This window comes from Lycium ferocissimum, chromosome 12 (genome assembly GCF_029784015.1).
Source record: "Lycium ferocissimum isolate CSIRO_LF1 chromosome 12, AGI_CSIRO_Lferr_CH_V1, whole genome shotgun sequence".
Taxonomy (NCBI): Eukaryota; Viridiplantae; Streptophyta; class Magnoliopsida; order Solanales; family Solanaceae; genus Lycium; species Lycium ferocissimum.
In genome coordinates, this window is record NC_081353.1 from 32,554,497 (window position 1) to 32,573,357 (window position 18,861).

The 18,861-nt window shown below is 34.4% G+C and overlaps 1 protein-coding gene, 1 non-coding gene and 2 pseudogenes across 4 annotated transcripts; 3 read left to right on the forward strand and 1 right to left on the reverse strand.

The window, feature by feature from the left end:
* Nucleotides 1-3,234: 3,234 nt before the first annotated feature.
* On the forward strand, nt 3,235-3,970 carry LOC132040715 (F-box protein At5g39250-like; annotated as a pseudogene).
* Nucleotides 3,971-4,636: 666 nt separating this feature from the next.
* On the forward strand, nt 4,637-5,343 carry LOC132039846 (F-box protein At5g39250-like; annotated as a pseudogene).
* Nucleotides 5,344-9,139: 3,796 nt separating this feature from the next.
* LOC132040681 (protein DETOXIFICATION 16-like) lies at nt 9,140-14,230 on the forward strand. Of its 3 annotated transcripts, XM_059431336.1 has the most exons (8): nt 9,144-9,526; nt 11,387-11,931; nt 12,465-12,551; nt 12,641-12,697; nt 12,793-13,031; nt 13,419-13,537; nt 13,621-13,707; nt 13,930-14,230. In XM_059431336.1, the coding sequence occupies exons 1-8, from the start codon at nt 9,269-9,271 to the stop codon at nt 13,990-13,992; spliced, it is 1,455 nt and encodes a 484-aa protein (XP_059287319.1). In that variant the 5' UTR covers nt 9,144-9,268; the 3' UTR covers nt 13,993-14,230. The 3 variants fall into 3 exon arrangements, 1 of the variants encoding a protein (XP_059287319.1); XR_009410749.1 differs by lacking the exon at nt 13,930-14,230 and having other exon boundaries at nt 9,140-9,526; nt 13,325-13,537; nt 13,621-13,648; XR_009410748.1 differs by lacking the exon at nt 13,930-14,230 and having other exon boundaries at nt 9,140-9,526; nt 12,793-13,537; nt 13,621-13,648.
* A 507-nt stretch (nt 14,231-14,737) lies between these two features.
* Nucleotides 14,738-14,811, reverse strand: TRNAI-AAU (transfer RNA isoleucine (anticodon AAU)). The gene has a single exon. It is a non-coding gene; the product is annotated as a tRNA-Ile (tRNA).
* Between the last annotated feature and the right edge of the window lie 4,050 nt (nt 14,812-18,861).

Genomic DNA, 18,861 nt, shown 5'->3' on the forward strand with positions numbered 1-18,861 from the left:
TTGGGGTTCTTATAAATCATTGCAGATGAAATTATGTTCTGGAGAGCATAGCTTTTGGTGAGCCTATAATTTGTAGGCCAGTTTTTTTTTTGGAGATCATCATTTGAATTCTTGGATAGTTGAGTAAGTTTGGAGAATTGGTATGAAAATTGAAGGTGGTTTTTTTTTTTTTTTTTTAAACTTAAAGTGGAACAATGGTGACACTTGACTTGGTTTTGTCCAAAAATAGAGAAGATTTAAAGAAACAAATTGGAAATTTGGAATGTACAAAGAGCTTGCTGTCAAGGCTGTTGGACCAAGTGGGAGCTCCACACAAAATTTCAAGAAATTGTTTGAGATTATCACCTCTTGCAATTGAAAGGAAATTCAATGATTTGTTACTATGTGTTTATAGCGAATTAATTAATTCCATTTTATTTATCATTAATTATCTTAAATGCTTCTATATATACTAGTGCGTCTGACATGGTTTTCCTTTTTTGGGGGAAATATCTCGTTATACAGTCAAATCTTTCTATAACATTATTATGGGTTTGACTTTTTTAGCTGCTTTAGCGATCATATATACACCTATAACGGCATTTGACATCTAAATAATATTTGGCTGTTATAAGAAAAAAGATGCACAAAATCTAAGTTTTTATTTTTTAATGTTATAAAAATTAACAAAATTATTTAAATTTTAAATCACATAAATATGCATACTTTATTAAATAAGAATCAAAGTATCAAAATATTTGGTCAAAATCTGTAGATGTATTATTGGTAATCTTAGAGATTCTATTTCTATAAAGATGATTAATTATTATATTTGCAAGATAGCTGTTATAGAGGTGTAATTTTACAAAGAATGTATTGTTACAAAAGTTGATTGTTGCTGTTATAGGTGAAAAGCTGTTATAGAGAGTTAAAATATAACATGAAAAATCGAGTAAAACTTGGCTGATACTAGGGGTGTTCATGGGTCGGTTGGGTCGATTTTAGTTAAAACCAAAACTAAACCAATCTAGTCGGTTTCTAAAATTATTAAAATCAAATCGAACCAAACATAATACATATCCATCGGTTTGGTCGTAGTCGGTTTGGTTCTGTTTGGGTCGATTTTTCGGTTTTAAGGGAACTAATGGTATTTCTCTCTTTCATGTTTTTTCCCCCATACAATTAGGACATAGTTTTCTATCATTTTCCATAACTTATAATTCGGTTTTTTATTGTTTTTTGGTAGCTATATTTTTCTTGGACTATGGAGAAAATGTCTTAGGATTTATAAGTTTTAATTAAGTGAATAAAATTTATAAGAAATATAAAAAAAAATCTAGGTAAATCTCATGCACGTTTTGAATATATGAGTTTGAATTCATGAATTTCTTTTAAGAAATGGGCTTAAAGTTTAAAGTTAATTAGCCTATTAGAGATAAATAAAAGTTTGCTGAAAAAGTATACAGAAGTATTTATAAAAATCAATCTATTGTGTGTGTGTGCGCGTGTATATGCGCGTGTATATATATATATATATTATGTATAAAATTGGTTGGTTTGGTTCGTTCTTTCTTCGGTTTGATTTTAGTAATATCAAAGGTAAATAAAATATTATCGGTTTTTTAAAATTTAAAATCAAACCAAATCCAATCCAAATAAATATTTTGTTTTTTTTCAGTTTTCAGTTTGGATCGGTTTTTAACCAAACCGTGAACACTCCTAACTAGCTGTTACAATTAGTTGCTATCTGTTACAATGAGTTGCTGTTACATAAGGATGATGTATTAGTGTTTCACTTTTACTAGGTTACACATACGTAGTTTTCTCCGAATAATAGAACAGTTGTGCCTGCTCAAGGATGCTACTTTTTCTTGCTCTCTAAAACTGTCACCATTTTATACTTTATTTACATTACAATTTAATCTCTCTTGGAAGGTCATTGTTAAATTTTTCGAATTGTTTAATCTGGTCTCAACTTGCTTTTCTCAAGCTTTACTTTTGAACTTTGATTATGGGTTTTGTTTTTAATCAATTTTTAATAGAAGGTTGTAGTTTCTTGTCTTTCGGTTTATGTTATTAGTTGCTGTTTCTTTTTACTTGACGCTTATCGTACTGTTTTGTTGAAGTTACTGTTCTTTTGTTCCAGAATGCTTTGTCATGTTTTCCGTATTGTCTTGCCGTATTTTTTTTTCACTTCCGTTATTTCCTTTCCTCACCTACTTTTTCTTGGGCCGACGGTCTATCGGAAACAACTTCCCTACCTTGCGGTAGGGGTAAGTCTGCGTACGCTCTACCCTCCCCGTACCTCACGTATGGGATTACACTGAGTATGTTGTTGTATAAAATCATGCATGATTTGATTAAAATTCATTGTTAAAAATTTCTTTGTATGAGTTACTTGAGCCGAGGGTCTTTCGGAAACAACATCTCTACCTCTATGAAGTGGGGGTAAGGTCTGAATACATCCTACACTCCCCAGACCCCACTAGTGTGATTACACTGGTTATGTTATTGTTGTTGTTGTTTTTTAATCAATTTATAAGATGTATGGGGATGAACTGTGTGTAACGAATGGTGGAACACAACCATGGTGAAATAGCTGAAAAGAAGAGACTTAAATTTTTTGTGATTAAGGCATAACTAAATAATATTTGATAGTTTACTCGTTTGTGTGTCCCCGCTTTCTTTTCTTTCGGAGCTTCACAACGTCTTTTTAGTTCTATCTCATACTCAAAGAGATGACTGTTTCTCTTTGAGCTTGTTGGATTGTATTCCTTATTCAACAACAACAACTATGCTTCAATCGCGAGCTATTATATGAATCCTTACCACCATTTCTGTTGCTGCTTTTCAAGAAACCCGTGTCAACTGAGGATGGATTTTGAGATGTTTGGCAATAGTAATGACTTCATCCGTGCTCATCGCAATTGGACTAGTAGTTTTTTCCAGATGATTCTTAATTCTGCTGCCTTCCTATTGTTGTCCGTCATTCGTGATAATCTTATTATGTTATCGTCATCTCACCTTATTTTACTCCTTTCGTACGCATTAGCCTATCTTCATTTTTCATTCCTCTTTGTTGCATAGTGAAATATGTCTTAACAGCGACATGTGCAGGCCTAGATAGAGCCATCCTTTCTCTGAAGTTGGATATGCTTGCATCATTTGGACGAATTGAAGTCAATTGCTTTAGAATCAGTATGGAATAAATAGCAACAAAGGAAATTTTGTTTTCCCAGCTAATTCTCGTTGCACAAAATGGTTTGTGAACAAATTCTGAAGCATGTTTTCCCGTTGCTGAAGTGTACCGGACTGGCTAATAGTATGTTAGTGTGCAAACAGTGGCGAGATGTTGCTCAAGGTGATTACCTCTGGAAATGTCTTTGTTCTAAACTATGGCCATCATTTTGCAAGCGGCAATCTCCTCCCACTTTACCTTCTATAAACTTTTCCAAACCTTTTATAAAAGACAATATCATAGGACTGTTCCCCCTCCGAAATTGACATTTAATGACTTGGAGTTCTACATTGATATTTGGGTTGAAGAGAAAATAATATTCTCATATGTGGTGGCAGGGCCTGGATTCCACCTCCTGGGACTTGTGACGAGCTTAGGTTCCAGTTAGAAGACCCTGATTAAAAGCTGATTCTATCCTTTGAACCTAGATTAACGATTCCTTTGTTTCAGTCAGTCAGGGTCTCTCTGTTTGTTGGACGCAAAGATACAAGAAAAGTTTCTTGCATAAACGACGAAGCCTTTTTTGCATATGTAGATCAACCATTATATCTGACTTCATTTTCTAAATATCTTGACATACCCTCTCCTGTTCGTTTAGTTTTATCTCGTAAGCAACTATGTATATCTTTGTATTCCATGGACCATAGCAATGAGGCGGCAGTTGACATTTTTGCAATTGAGATAATTATCCTAGGTGCTGCCGATTCTGAAGATAAGGTCCTGTTGCTGCTCGACATGTTGGACTGGAAGTAAGAGCTCAGTGGTGCTTAGGTTTCTGTAAGGCCCCTTCTTGGACTAAAACTTGAATATTATTTATATTGCTTAGCATTACAGTTGTTCCCGACTACCGTTCAAATATGCACATCATTCATTCTTAATGAAGTTTTTATTTATTGCCAAAAGAGATTTAGTTTTTTTTTTTTTTTTTTTTAAATCTTTTGTTGGAATGCAAAATAAGGCAACTCTTCACGCTTCATGTACCAATCCTATATAACCACTGCAACGGAATCTGTTCATCGCTCAACGGTTCTAGCTTTCTTGATCTTTGTGATTTGAATCTAGTGCCATTGTCCTTGAGGATTCAAAATATCTCTACCCTCAGTAAATACCAAATATGTATCTTTTCCTCTTATTGTTATTCTCATTTAAGCCGAAATATGGTCGGTCACTCCTTTAAATGTCAATTCTAAGTTATGTCTACTTTGCGTTCTCACTGTGGGGCACCAGTCACTACATTCTTCTTTTGTGTCAGCCGGTCGCTCGCCCTGCCTCGGACTGTTTCATATGCAATTATTTTTGTTGTGATGATATTGTAGCAGAATCTATGCCCAACACTGGTATTTAAAGGGCTTGATCAATTAGTGAGTGTTGTAGAGGCTGCTTGGTGCATTAAGTTCTTGCTAGTTCTCGTTGCACAAAATGATTTGTGAAGAAATTCTGAAGGATGTTTTCCCGTTGCTGAAGGGTACCGAACTGGCTAATTGTATGTTAGTGTGCAAACAGTGGCGAGATGCTGCTCAAGATGCTTACCTTTGGAAATGTCTTTGTTCTAAACTATGGCCATCAATTTGCAAGCGGCAATCGCCTCCCACTTTAAACTACTATAAATTTTTCCAATATGAATGGACTGTTCAATGACTTGGAGCTCTACATTGACATTTGGGTTGAAGAGAAAATAATATTCTCAGATGTTGTGCCAGGGCCTGTTTTTCAGAAGATTCCACCTCCGGAAATGTGTGAGGTGCTTAGGTTTCACTTAGAAGGGCCTGAATAAAGGCTGATTCTACCTGTGGAACCTAGATTCACGATCCCCTTGTGCCATATGGTTAGTTTCTCGGTGTTTGTTGAACAAAGATACAAAGAAAGTGTCTTGCATAATCAACAAATCCATTTCTGATCATGTATATCGAACAATATATCAGACTTTAGAATTTGATGTATATCTTGACTTCTCCTCTCCTCTTTGTTTATTTAAATCTGGTATTCAAGCATGGATATCTTTGCTTTTCATAGACCATAGCAACGAGGCAGCAATTGACATTTTTGGAATTGAGATGGATTTCTCTGATGCTGCCAATTCTGAAGATGAGGTCTTGTGGCTGCTCCACATGCAGGACTGGAAGTAAGAGCTCAGTGGTGCTTAGGTTTCCTGTAAGGCACCCGAGCGGCCTAAAATTTGTAGTTTATTATTTGTACTGCTTAGCATGAAGTTTTTATTTATTCCCAGAACAGTTTTAGTTTTTATCTTGTTGGAATGCAAAAGAAGTAATGGAACCTGTTTCATGTTTTTCTAATCCTTTTTTGATGCAGTGATATAGATGTATGACTGATGTGTAACTAACTTATCGGAAACAGCCTCTCTACCTCCCAAGGTAGGGGTAAGGTCTGCGTACACTCTATCCTCCCCATTTGTTAGATGACACTGGGTATGTTGTTGTTGACTGGTGTAACTAACTTACTGTTACCTGAGGTATCGTTCGGCGGTTCTAGCTTTCTTGATCTCTGTGATTTGAATCTAGTGCCATTGTCTTTGAGGGTTCAAGTAGCTCTATGCTTTTGTAAATACCAAAATATGCATCTTTTCCTCTTATTGATGCTCTCAGCCACACAAAGGTAGGGTAAGGTCTCCGTACATCCTACTCACCCCAAACCTCACTTGTGGGATTACACTGGGTATATGTTGTTATTGGTATTCTCAGTTAAGGTGAAATAATGTCGTAAACTCCTTTAAATGTCGATTCTAAGTTATGTCTGCTTTGCATTCTCAATCTAATAGTGCAGTGAACGAGAGGAAAATTTGTTTTTAGAAGGCCTTGCTTGGTGGTTTGGTAAGAAAATGGAAGATTAATTGGGCATTGAGTGAGATGACAGTGTTGAAGGGATCTTTGGTGTAACTGTTAAAGTTGCCTCCATGTAACCAGGAGGTCACGGGTTCGAGTGTGTCCAATAGAACCTTGTGGCCCGGCCCTTTTCCGGATTCCGCGCATAGCGGGAGCTTAGTGTACCAGGCTGCCCCCTTTGTGTACAGTGTTTTACTTACCGCTACTTCTTTTCACTTGCTCTTTTTTTACCCCCTTTCTTTAGAGAGCTGGTATTTCATTAGGTTATTAATTAAGGCCATTACAAACTTGAAACACAACTACCTTAGCATTCCATTAACTAATATTACCTCTATTTAATCAACTAGCAGAGTTTGAAAAAGAGAAAAAGATGACTTTTTTAAGCTTGCGGTATTAAACATGTCACGATATTTTTGTTGCTATAAAATCATGTCTTTAAGTGTACAACGGAAAGTTTAAAATTTATTTGTTTTAAAAATAAAATATGTCATTCTATTGAAAGTTACTTATTTGTTTTTTTTTTTAAAATATATGTCATTTTTTTTAAAACAACTAAAAACTAAAGACCGGTCCATTTGAAGGGCAAACCGTGCAGTTTCCTTCTTTTAAGGGAAAATGACATAGGGTACCTACTTAAGACTTTTTATTACAAAACATAACGATAAATGGCATAGGCTACTTACTTAAGACTCTTTATTACAAAACATAACGTTACTTTTCCTTATTTACAAAATATAACGGATCTTCATTTTTCATAAAAAATATATTTTTTATTAAAAAAAAATATATATATTTTTTTAAAAATGGGCTCAATGCTTAAGAAATTCAGTCAATTTTCTGTGTATAAAAACTGTATGAAACATGTATGAAATGTGTATATGTGTGCGAAATTTTTAATACAATTTTCATACACAAATTTGAGCGAACTTTTTAAGCCTTGAGTGAGATATACACATTTTATACACAAAATTTTGAGTGATTTTTTTAAGCCTTAAATATTTTATGAATTTTGTATACGATGTTGTTGTAGTTGTATTAATTTTTCAGAAACCTAACATGATCGTTATATACAAAAAATGTGAGCGAAATTCTAAGCCTTGAGCGAGTTATACATAATTCATACTGTTTTTATACACAAAATGAGTGAAAGCTTTAAGCCTTCAACTAGATATACACATTTCATACATTTTTCATACTCAAAATTCTAAGAGAACTTTTTGAGCTTTGAGCGAGATATACACATTTCATAGACAAAATTTTGAGCGATTTTTTTAAGCCTTTAGCAGAAAAAAATTTAATTATTATTATTTTAAATAAAAAGTGTTTATTTTTAAAATATATATATATATATATATATATATATATATATTTTTTTTTTAAATAAGGTGTAAGCGCACTACCTAAACCTTTTTTGGTTAAAGATATTTGATTCCATAACTTTAAATGTGCTCTATTTTATCTACATTCACAAGGTTCAAGTTGATATAAGAATATGTCTTCCAAATCTTTGGATAGATTAACGAGTGTGCCTTTCCAGTTGTGGAATCCACATGGAATACAATGCAATTTAAAAATTTCCCCAATCTATTTTAATATTTGATTAAAAAGAAGAATATGTTGCAAATTTGCAATACTTTGTCTATTTAAAAAGAATGATATTATTTTCTTATTATTCTGTTCAAGAAAGGATGAGACCTTCTAAAGTTGGAAACATTTATTTATCTTGAACTTACCAATTTCCTTTTAACGACAAGCTTTTATAACTACACAAATATTATGTCATATTCATGATTACAAGTTTCACAAATGTTGTGTCATAATTAAGAATGGAATAATACTTTCCATTTAAAAAATTATTTCTTTCTTAAACTTCATATCCAGTCACTATGTCATATAAATTAAATGAATGGAATAATACTTTCTATTGTCTTTTTTTAACTTCCCACCCGATGTCCGGTACTTGCTTTGGGGCTCACGACTTATTAGAATTCCGATCAGATATCTTGCTTAGGGTAAAATCGTTTGGGGGGGGGGGGGTCAATTTGCACTTTTGTCCCCTATTTTGTGTTGGTCTTTAATTTTTGGCCCTTAATGCAAATAACTTTTTTCGCGGGACATAAGTTTATATTTTTGCATCATAATATCTCAGAAGTTATGCTTAGCGCCGTTGGAGAGCTTATGTCCCGCTGAGCATAAGTTTGACTTTGAAGGCCAAAAATTAAAGACCAGCCCATTTGAAGAGCAAAAATTAAAGACGAGCTCACTTGAAGGGAAAACCGTGCAATTTCTTTTAAAATGCTCTCTACCAACAATAATTTTATTTTCTGAGCTCCAACCCCAAACCCATGGTAAAAAATGGAGGATATTTCCCCACCTCCACTATGTTTTGTGCCCTCTTTCCATTGTTAGTGTATCAAGTATAATCCAATAAAAAATTGGGTGAATTAAGGCTAATCCTACTTGTTTCATTTAATTTGTTTTAAAACCTTCATATTACAAGACATGTAGAATGGACAAGATATTCTTTTGCTTTTTGACAACCCTTCCCATTTTGTATTACTAAAATATTTTAATTCTGGCTTAGCATGGACTAAAACAATGATACTCCCTCCGTTTCAATTTAAGGACCCATTTGGCCATAAGAATTATTCACTTTTTTCGACGAATTTTTTTTATTTTTTTCAAAAATTAGTGTTTGGTCATGAAAATTTGTATTTGGAATTTTAAAAATAACCAAAGCCTTATTTTTTGCCTTTTTTACAACCAAATCCTTGTTAAAAAAGTACATTTCAACAACAAAATACTATTTGCAAAAATTATGGCCAAAACATAACTCCAACTCCAAAATTCTAAAAAAAGTGAAAAAGTGTTTTTCGGTTTCTATGGCCAAACGCCTACTAAGTATCTTATTTTTCCTTTTTGATCTATTCAAAAAAAGTGTTTTTTTCTATGTTAGTAAGCCGACAATTCAAACATCCTAATTGATAACCATAAGATTTAAAGAATATTTTAGTACATTAAACACATCTTTAATTTAAGATCATAACATTCAAAACTTTCTTTTTTACTTTCTAAACTTTATGTCCACTAAGACACTTGAATTGGCACGTACGATTAGTATGTTTCTTGGACCATGAGTACCATTACACTGTGCACATATTCTCTCTTATGAAATTTAACAGCCAGTAATTGCTTTTTTTGAGAGAGGAAAATGGATACTCAAAATATTGAGTGCCCATTGATTGTAGAAACTGAAAAAGAAGACTGTAAAAACAGTGGAATATGTGATGAGATTTTAGCAGAAGTGAAGAAGTTATTGGTATTAGCAGGGCCACTTATGTCAGTGAATTTTTCACTATTTGCCTTACAGGTTATGTCTGTTATGTTTGTTGGTCATCTTGGAGAGTTAGCTCTTTCTGGTGCTTCTATGGCTACTTCTTTTGCTTCTGTAATTGGTCTCAGCTTGTTGGTTAGTTCTTTTTTTTTTTGCCATTTATGTTGGCAAGTTTCTTACTTGGTGTATTGCTTTATGTCATTAATTCCATTGGTTATGTATAGTTATTATTAAATTCAGAGGTGGATCTAGGATTTGAACATTATGGGTTCAAGTTTGGGAATTTTTTTTTTTATTTTTATAATCGTGGTGTTCAGGCAGCTGCTGCGCAACTCGACTAATTTTATGAGTACCTATTTGAACATTAGAGTTCAAGTTCGGAACATTTTTTTTTTTTTGTAAATGTGGTGTCCGGATTAGGTTGTGCGCTCATTGACTAATTCCATTAGGTATCTGCTATCTCCCAACAGTACAGGTATCAAGTAACTTTGTAACTCTGTCTATCAAGGCTTAGACAGATGGGAAGAAATCACCTAGTGATTTTGCCTCTACTCGTTTGAGGTTGAGACCTCATGGTTCTAATCCCGCTTCATTGACAACTAGGCCACACCCTTTCTACCGCAACCCTTTTGATTTACTGGGTTTGAATTTTCTTATACAAAAGGGTCAAAAATACCCCTCTACTTCGGAAAAAAGGCTAAAAATAACCTCCGAACTTATTTTGGGTCAAAAATACCCCTCTCATCCTTAAAGTTTTCAAATATATCCCTATCTTGAAGGAAATTATCCCCCAAAATAACTTGAAATCATTTTTTAAACCTGCTCCATCATTTAAACCCGGCCCAACTAAATAATAACCCCTAGGATCCCCTTATTCCCCCAATTCTCTCAAACTTCAAACCTACGTATTAGGGGAATAAGGGGATCTTATGGGTTATTATTTAGTGGGGTTGGGTTTAAAAAATGATTTCGGATTATTTTGGGGGATAATTTCCGTCAAGACAGGGGTATATTTGAAAACTTTAAGGATGGAAGGGGTATTTTTGACCCAAAATAAATTCGGAGGACATTTTTAGCCCTTTTGACAAAGTAGAGGGGTATTTTCGACCCTTTTCCCTACTTACTTTTACCGGTTTTCCAACAAATATAAAGAGTTTGAGCCAAAGTTACTAGATTCGCTGGAACCCGTAAGTCCCTAACTACATCCGCCCTTACCTTAAATGTGGTCTGACAGTATAAAAATGTTTTTAAGTATAGAAGTTAAACCCTTTTGTGTACTCAAATGAATATCTGCAATAGTTCCGTAGTGAAAATTCACTTCTGGTTCTTGAAGAAATACTTGTTTCACTAGTTAAAGCTCGTGTTACTAGGTGATATGTTATTAAATGGTTGTTTGATAAATGCTACATGGACCGTTCATTTACCTTAATCCACCATGTCGAACACGGTCAGTGAGAGTACTATGTAAATCCTTCAAAATATTGAACATGCTTGTACTAAATGCCTTTTTTTTTTTTTTTCCTTTTAAGAATGTGTCCGGGCTGATTCGCACGCACCTCAACTAATAACCAAGATCAGCCTGCTACGATCTATGTTGCTCGGACTCTTCAAAAATGTCAACGGGTGCGTGTCGGATACTCCAAAAATAGCGTATTTTTGAAGAATCTGACGTGGGTGCGGCATCGAAAGTGAGGAGTCCGTGCAACTTAGGCTACGATCCACAACCGAGTGTTGTGGCTAGGATTCGAACTTGGAATCTCCAGGTTGTCACTCCTACTTCTCAGCCACTGAGACATCCCCTTGGGGACGTGTAGGATAGATTTTGATTTACTAGATACTTTAGCCACAGTGGTACCTGACATATATGTAACCAGGTTCATTTAGATAGGTTTTGATTTCTAATCGGAGTTCATAAAAGTTACTTCTTTAGATTTTGATATAAACTTAAAGGGTGTTTCATCAACTCTACATTTCGAACCGTCTCTTGCTTGGCAGATGGGATTGGCAAATGCACTGGACACTTTATGTGGGCAATCATACGGTGCAAAGCAGTATCATACGGTCAGTATCCATATGCAAAGGGCAATGTTTGTTCTTCTACTTGTCAGTTTTCCTCTTGTCTTCATTTGGGCTAATGCAGGACAAATTCTTGTAATATTGGGACAAGATCCAGAAATAGCAGCTGAAGCAGGAAGTTACGCGCGCTATATGATTCCATCTATCTACGCGTACGGGTTTCTCCAGTGTCATATTAGATTTCTACAAGCCCAAAACATTGTGCTACCGATGATGTTCAGTGCCGGAATCACTACTTTGCTGCATATATTCACTTGTTGGATTCTGGTCTTTAAATCTGGCATAGGCAACAAAGGTGCTGCTCTGGCTAACGCTATATCCTACTGGATCAATTTCTTGTTGCTAGCAGCATATGTCAGAATATCGCCTTCCTGCAAAAGCACTTGGACCGGATTTTCAAAAGAGGCGTTTTGTGATACTTGGAAATATCTAAAACTTGCCATTCCCTCAGCTGCTATGTTCTGGTAGTGTTCATAGTCTCGCAACACACATACTTTTATTTTGATAACCGTGGTGTCCAGGCCAGCTTGTGTGCACCTTGACTAATTCCACGGGGTACTTGCTACCTCCCACCAGCACAGGTACCAGGTAATTTTGTCCGCCAAGGCTTAATCAGATGGAAAGAAATCACCTAGTATGTTTGTCTCCGCTGAGATTTGAACGTGAGACCTCATGGTTCTCAATCTCCTTCATTGACCACTATGTCACACCTTTGGCGGCTAGTCTTTGTATACACATTCATTAGAGGCGAATGTCATGTCTAATCAACGGGTTCAACTGAACTCAGTAGTTTTACATGAGCGTAGATATGTATATGAAAAATCAATAAAATTTCAACGAATGCTGAAATATGAACCCATAATTGCAAGAAGTACTTGGGTTCAATGCTGAAAACATAAAGATTGACCTCATCAAATTTAAATCCTCGATTTGTTTCTAACTTTTATCCTTACATAATGAACAAATGAACTAAACCATTTTGCTTTTATTAACACAGCTTAGAGATTTGGTCTTACGAAACAATGGTTCTGTTGTCCGGGCTTCTTCCAAATCCGAAGCTCGAGACCTCAGTTCTTTCAATCAGGTTAGACTTCCCAAACTTGCTAATAATTAGTAATATCAACGTGGACATCTTATTTCATGAAAAAGTTGATAATTTTGAAAATATTTCAGCCTTAATACGTGTTGGATGGTGTATATGATACCTCTAGGACTAAGTGGCGCCACGAGGCGAGTTTCTAACATCTTTAAAACCCCTTCAGTTACATTTTCCTTTATATATATATGCGTCTTCACTTATTTGTATGCTCTGTCTTTTTCCTCAGCGTAAGAGTTTCAAATGAACTAGGTGCGGCACGACCTCAAGCAGCTCGTTTAGCAGCTTGCACAGCAGTATTCTTGGTGGCTACAGAAGGCATTGTTGCAGCAATAGTTTTGATTTCGGTTCGTAAACTCTGGGGCTACTGTTATAGCACTGAGGAAGAAGTAGTGGGATATGTAGCAAAAATGCTAGTCTTGATAGCAGGATCCCACTTCTTAGATGGTATTCAGTCTGTACTTTCAGGTTGGTCCAAATTTTGGAACATAAGTTTCTCATTGCTAGGTTTCTTCAATAGTTGTCTAAGATATGACTCCCTCAGTCCCTCTGTTCCATTTTATGCGACACTATTTTTTATTAGTCGTTATAAAAGAATGACACCTTTCTGCATTTGGAAACAATCTAACTTTAAACATCTCATTTTCCCCCTAATGACATGCTTTTGTAGCCGTAGAAATCTCATGCCATCTTTAAGAACACAAGTTCCGAAAGTTTTTTTTCTTCCTTTTTTTTTTTTCTTTCTTGAACTTCGTGTCCAGTCAAACGCCGCCACATAAATTGAAATGAAGGGAGTAAAATCTTTTTGAAGAAGTGTTAAATGACGAGATGGCCTTATCAGCTGACAAAATCCAGGTACTGTGAGAGGGTGTGGCTGGCAAAAGATAGGGTCAGTCATAAACTTGGGAGCTTATTACCTTTTCGGAATACCTGCTGGTGTTATATTAGCTTTTGTCTACCATTTTGGTGGAAAGGTATGTACTCCTTCAAGCTTCTATTTTCTTGGCATTTCCGTCTTCGAAAGTATGGAAAAAACTTATGATGATATGATTTTCAGGGACTATGGTTGGGAATCACTCTTGCCATCTTTGCACAAGCACTACTTCTTTTAATAGTTACGCTGCGGACAAATTGGGAAAAAGAGGTAAATTCAAGTTCTCAACCCTCATACGACTCGTTTCAATCTAATCCTCTCATAATTTCCGCTTGAACTCTTTAGTAATTCGGCCTTATTGAATTGCGTTACCAACTGATCATCTTAAAGTTTAAACTGTTGGGAGAACTCAATTTCAGTTACTTAATTATATTAAGTCGCAACACAGTTCACTGATGTTTGATTCCTTCTTTGAATGTCCGAGTTTTATAGGCAAAGAAGGCAGCTGATAGGGTGACTCCAGAGCTAGCAAGCAGAGAAGAAAATGCAGAATGACACTTGAAATGTAGGAGAAATTTTTTTTCATCCAAATTATATGGCAAGATGCTCATAGTTCTAAATTATTCTGAATGCTAGTGGCAACTTTCAGAATTAGTGTAAACATATGCAGGTTTAATAGATGAAATTGATTCTATATTGTGAATTGTGATAGTCTAACACAGTATTGAAAAATGGATTGGATATAAATCCAGATTTTGTTCATAAAAGGAGTAGTGTTACAGGCATATCTTTCTTTTTGTAACAGAGGCGAATCCAAGGATTTAAACTTGATGGATTCGACCTTTAAGGTGTTTAACATTGAACTCATTTTACAATTCTTTGATCAATTGATCGTGAGGGTGGTGTTTGGTACAAAGGAGAACATTTTACGCTAAAAATACTTTTTACGGTGGTTTTGTCTTATAGATCATTTGGAAACCGAACATACGACCTTCGCGTTATTAGCACGAAGGATCAAACTGTCCAGAGCATACTTTAGCGACTAATTTGAACCTACCACCAAACATAAAGGACCATTTTTTTAATTTTCTCTATTTTTTTCTGCTACAAAACCAAGTAACAGAGGCGATCATGGAGTTAAATTTGATGGATTGGACCTTTAAGGTTTTTTTTAAATTCTAAGATCAATTGATATCAAGGGTGAGGTTGGTGCAAAGGAGAACATTTTACTCTAAAAATACTTTTTATGGCATCTTTATCTTATAGATCATTTGCAAACTCAAAAAGTAAAAAAAGGAATTGGCCCATGCAGGTCTCGAACCTGCGACCTTCGCGTTATTAGCACGACGCTCTAACCAACTGAGCTAATGGGCCATATGTTTGCAGAGTCTTACCTTTAACCTTTTATTCCTTCTGTAATTTTCCTTTTGATTTGAAGCTTATGTAATTTTCTAATTACATTGTTTGAAAGATATCATCAACCATATGAGACTTTAATGATTTTTTACGTTAAGAAATGAATTTTGGATTAACTTAATTTCAAAAGTAGCTTATGATGTTAGGCTTGTTGAGATCTTATAATGAGATAACTACGGGTGTACATGGACCGCGTTGGTTCAGATTTTTCAAATATCAAATCAAACCAATTGCATTGGGTTTTTAAATCTATAAATCAAACTAAACCAACAAAAGTCGGATTTTTCAACCTCGGGTTTTCTCGGTTTTTTCGGGTTGCTCGGATTTTTTTTGGGTAAAGACTTTATACAAAACATATAACTTGTATTTCAAATATTTTATTTAGTCCTAGTAAGATATGACTATCTAATTAAGATATTTTTTAAGAAAATAACACAAAATGTGAGATAAGAGATGACATTGTACTAAAACATTCAACAACAAAAAAGTAATGAAATTGCATAAAATAAAATGACCATAATTTAAAAATATTAAGTCATGCTAAAATAAGTACGACTAATAAAATTAAGTTATGTATTTTCATTGTCTAAATCAATATAAAACTAAAGAATAAATATCCAACATTATTGTCACTCCTAATGTTAGAATTGAATTTCTTTTGTTAGCATTAGTATTGATTTGATTTTTGTTGGGTTTTATTTGAGTTACTAACATATATGCACTATAAAATTTATTGAACCATTCAAAATTCTAAATCCAAACTTGAAATAATATGTTAAAAGATAAAAAAATATGAAAAAGCTTTAGAAATATATATAAATTACATTATAAATAAACATTTTTATGTACAAAATATTTTTGAAATCTTATACGTGTAATGTCGGCTTGGTTTGGTTTGATTTGATTTTATTTAGTTAAAACCAAACCAAATGAATAATGATCGGATTTTTCTTTTTAAAATCAAACCAAATCAAACTAAATCACTAGTCGGATTTTTTTTTCAATTTGATTCGAATTATCGATTTGGTACAATTTGTCGATTTGCTTTCTAAACCCCCCAGAGATAACAACTACTCTCTCCGGTCTCCACCAACATAAAAAAAAAAAAAAAGAATATGACAGATAATAAAGATCTTCATTGGATAACTATTTCGTACACACCTTTCTATTATCTCATGCCACAATATGATGTCTTTGACTAGTCGCAGGATAAAAATATTGACTTTATTCATTACACTGTATCCATGCTCTTTATCTCCTATTATGAACTTCAACCTTTATTTTTAAGAGGGAAAGCTTTATACTATTTAAAGGAAAATGGATATACAAGAGAGGGAACAAGATCTTGAGTGTCCATTGATTGCAGAAACTGAAAAAAAAAAAAAGTGTTATAAAAACAAGAAAAATGAGATTTTGGTAGAAGTGAAGAGGCTATTGATATTAGCAGGGCCTATTATGTCTGTCAACTCTTTATTGTATTGCTTACGGTTATATCTATAATGTTTGTTGGTCATCTTGGAGAGTTATCTCTTTGTGGTGCTTCTATGGCTACTTCTTTTGCCTCTGTAACTGGCCTTAGCTTGTTGACTAGTCCTTTTTTCCTTATTGTCATTTCTTACTGTGCTCTTGGTGGTCGAACAATTGTCTGTTCCATTAGTTAAAACTCATGTTACTAAGGTGATTTGTTGCTTATTAAAACCGTTGTATTGATAAATGTTAAATGGACTTTTACCATGTAGAACATGGTCACTGAGCGTCGGGTTCATCTGAATCCAATACTTTCGACACGAAACATAAATTTATATCTAAAAATTCATTAAAATTACGACAAATAGTGGATATGAATTGATAACTATAAAAATACAATCGATGTAATGATAAAGACCTTAAAGGTTGAACCCATAGAATTTAAATCTTGGATGCACCTATGATGGAGATCCTTCAAAATGCACTAAAGACTAGAAGGTGCTCGTAAAAGTTGCCCCGTTCTTCTTAGTAACAGTTGTTTGCGTCAATGTTTTGAAAGGCTTATTTGAGTCACACTTAAGTTCTGAAGCTTACACTCTTACAGTTGGCGCTTCTTTTTTTTGTAATACAGTTGGCGCTTCTTTTTTTGGTAACTAACTCTATTATTGATCACCAATGAAACCATAACTTAAGTTGCATTAACATAGTCCTCAATCCAGATGGAGTAAATGAACTCTGTGTACACCACTTTGAATAGTTGAGCATGTTGTGACTTCCCCTTGGCTGCACTGATGATGTATTGCATCTAATGTTACGTTCCCAATCAATATTCAAGACAGTAGCCTTTTGCATCCATTGTAACAGTCTAGACCAAATCTTAGTGAACTCGCATTTTGGGCAAATAAATGTTCTCTTGATTCATCCTCATTTTGATACAATGCTCATTTTGGCACCACATTCATGCCCCATTTCCTTAATCTATCAGCAGTAAGTAATTTCCCCTGCATCAACAACCATAGAGTGAATCTCGCTTCATTGTTGAACATCACACACTTCAAAATGACCTTCGGTTGATTTCCCAGAAGTTAAAAGTACAACTGCCTAATAATGCTTTGATCTTCTTTGAATTGCATTTGATCTGAGCTCACTAAATTCTTTGCATCCAGGATTTTTTAATCATCCAGCTTGCTTGTTTAGGACTTGAACAGTAAAAAAATTGCTGAATCTTTAATGTAGAGCATACGGATCCATAATTTGTCTTGTTGGTTAGCATTACATCCCAACAATGCTTTGCTATAGCTGCTTTGTTCCATAACTGACGATTTGTTAGATTCATTCCACCACTAGACTTAGGATCGCAAACCCTCTCCCAGGCTACAAAAGCCTTTTTGGTAATTACATTATCACCAGACCACACGTAGCTTCTACAATAGGCATCAATAACTTTGATTACCTTAACTGGTAGTATGAATAATTGTGCCCAATAAGATTGAATACAAAAAATAACAGTCTGAACTAACTGGATCCTCCCAGCATATAAGAGCTTTTCAGCAGTCCAACTATAGGCATCAATTTTACTATTGCTGTTCAATCATGTGACAACAATAGATAGTTTCAAGCAGTTGATTATTCTAAATTGATTAACTCAAAATTGCTGCTGCCTTGTCTAGGGTGCTTAATTGGTTGATTCAGGATCTAAATTATTGCAATACAATAGGCCTTTGAATAACAATAAATTCTTATGAGTGGATTGCGTATGATTCTTGACTTTGTAACTGTGTTTATGCATATCAGTTGACATATCTTGTGTCAAGCGACTTAGTTGTTGTTTTGCTTTCTTTAGTAAAATTGGTCTCGGCTTTGGGGTTGCGCTGTTTTTTTCCAATATCACGTGGTTAGCCTTCTTTTCTTCGCAAGGAGTCTTGAGAAGAACTATTCCATATTACTCGCTAAGCGGGCTTAATTTTCATTTGGGGTGTCGAAAATATAAAAAGTAAATTCGCGAGAAAAAGCAAGGTGACATATGTAATATATATATATATATATATAAAAAATTTACCTAGTTACACAGTGTAATTTTCCGATGAAGGGTGTCGGTCTCAACTACATGTGGCTCCGCCACTGCAGTCGCTATATATATTGTTTTCTTTTATAGGGTGAATTTGAGTCGATATTTTTCTTGAAGATTTAGCTAAGTTGAACTCTTTCAGGGAAATACTGATTCTAATAAACATATCTGCATGAAAATCAACTATTCCTTATATAAAATCTCAATTGAACTGAAGAGTTTTATTAGTGAATTTGATCTTTCCTTTAAAAAAGTGAGTATAAATTGATTTCTTGAAAATTACGTTCTTGTAGTTAATTATTTCGAGGAAATCTTGATTGAATTGAATGGAGTTGTTGCTTAATCTTATCTTTTAATTTTAAAGATGAATTTCAGTTGAAATTTTTCTTGGTGGTGAAAATTCTGCTTTCGAGTCAACTTTTTATGAGTGTTCGTGCTCTCGGACAGTTTTCCTCTATCTTTCTTTTGTCTTT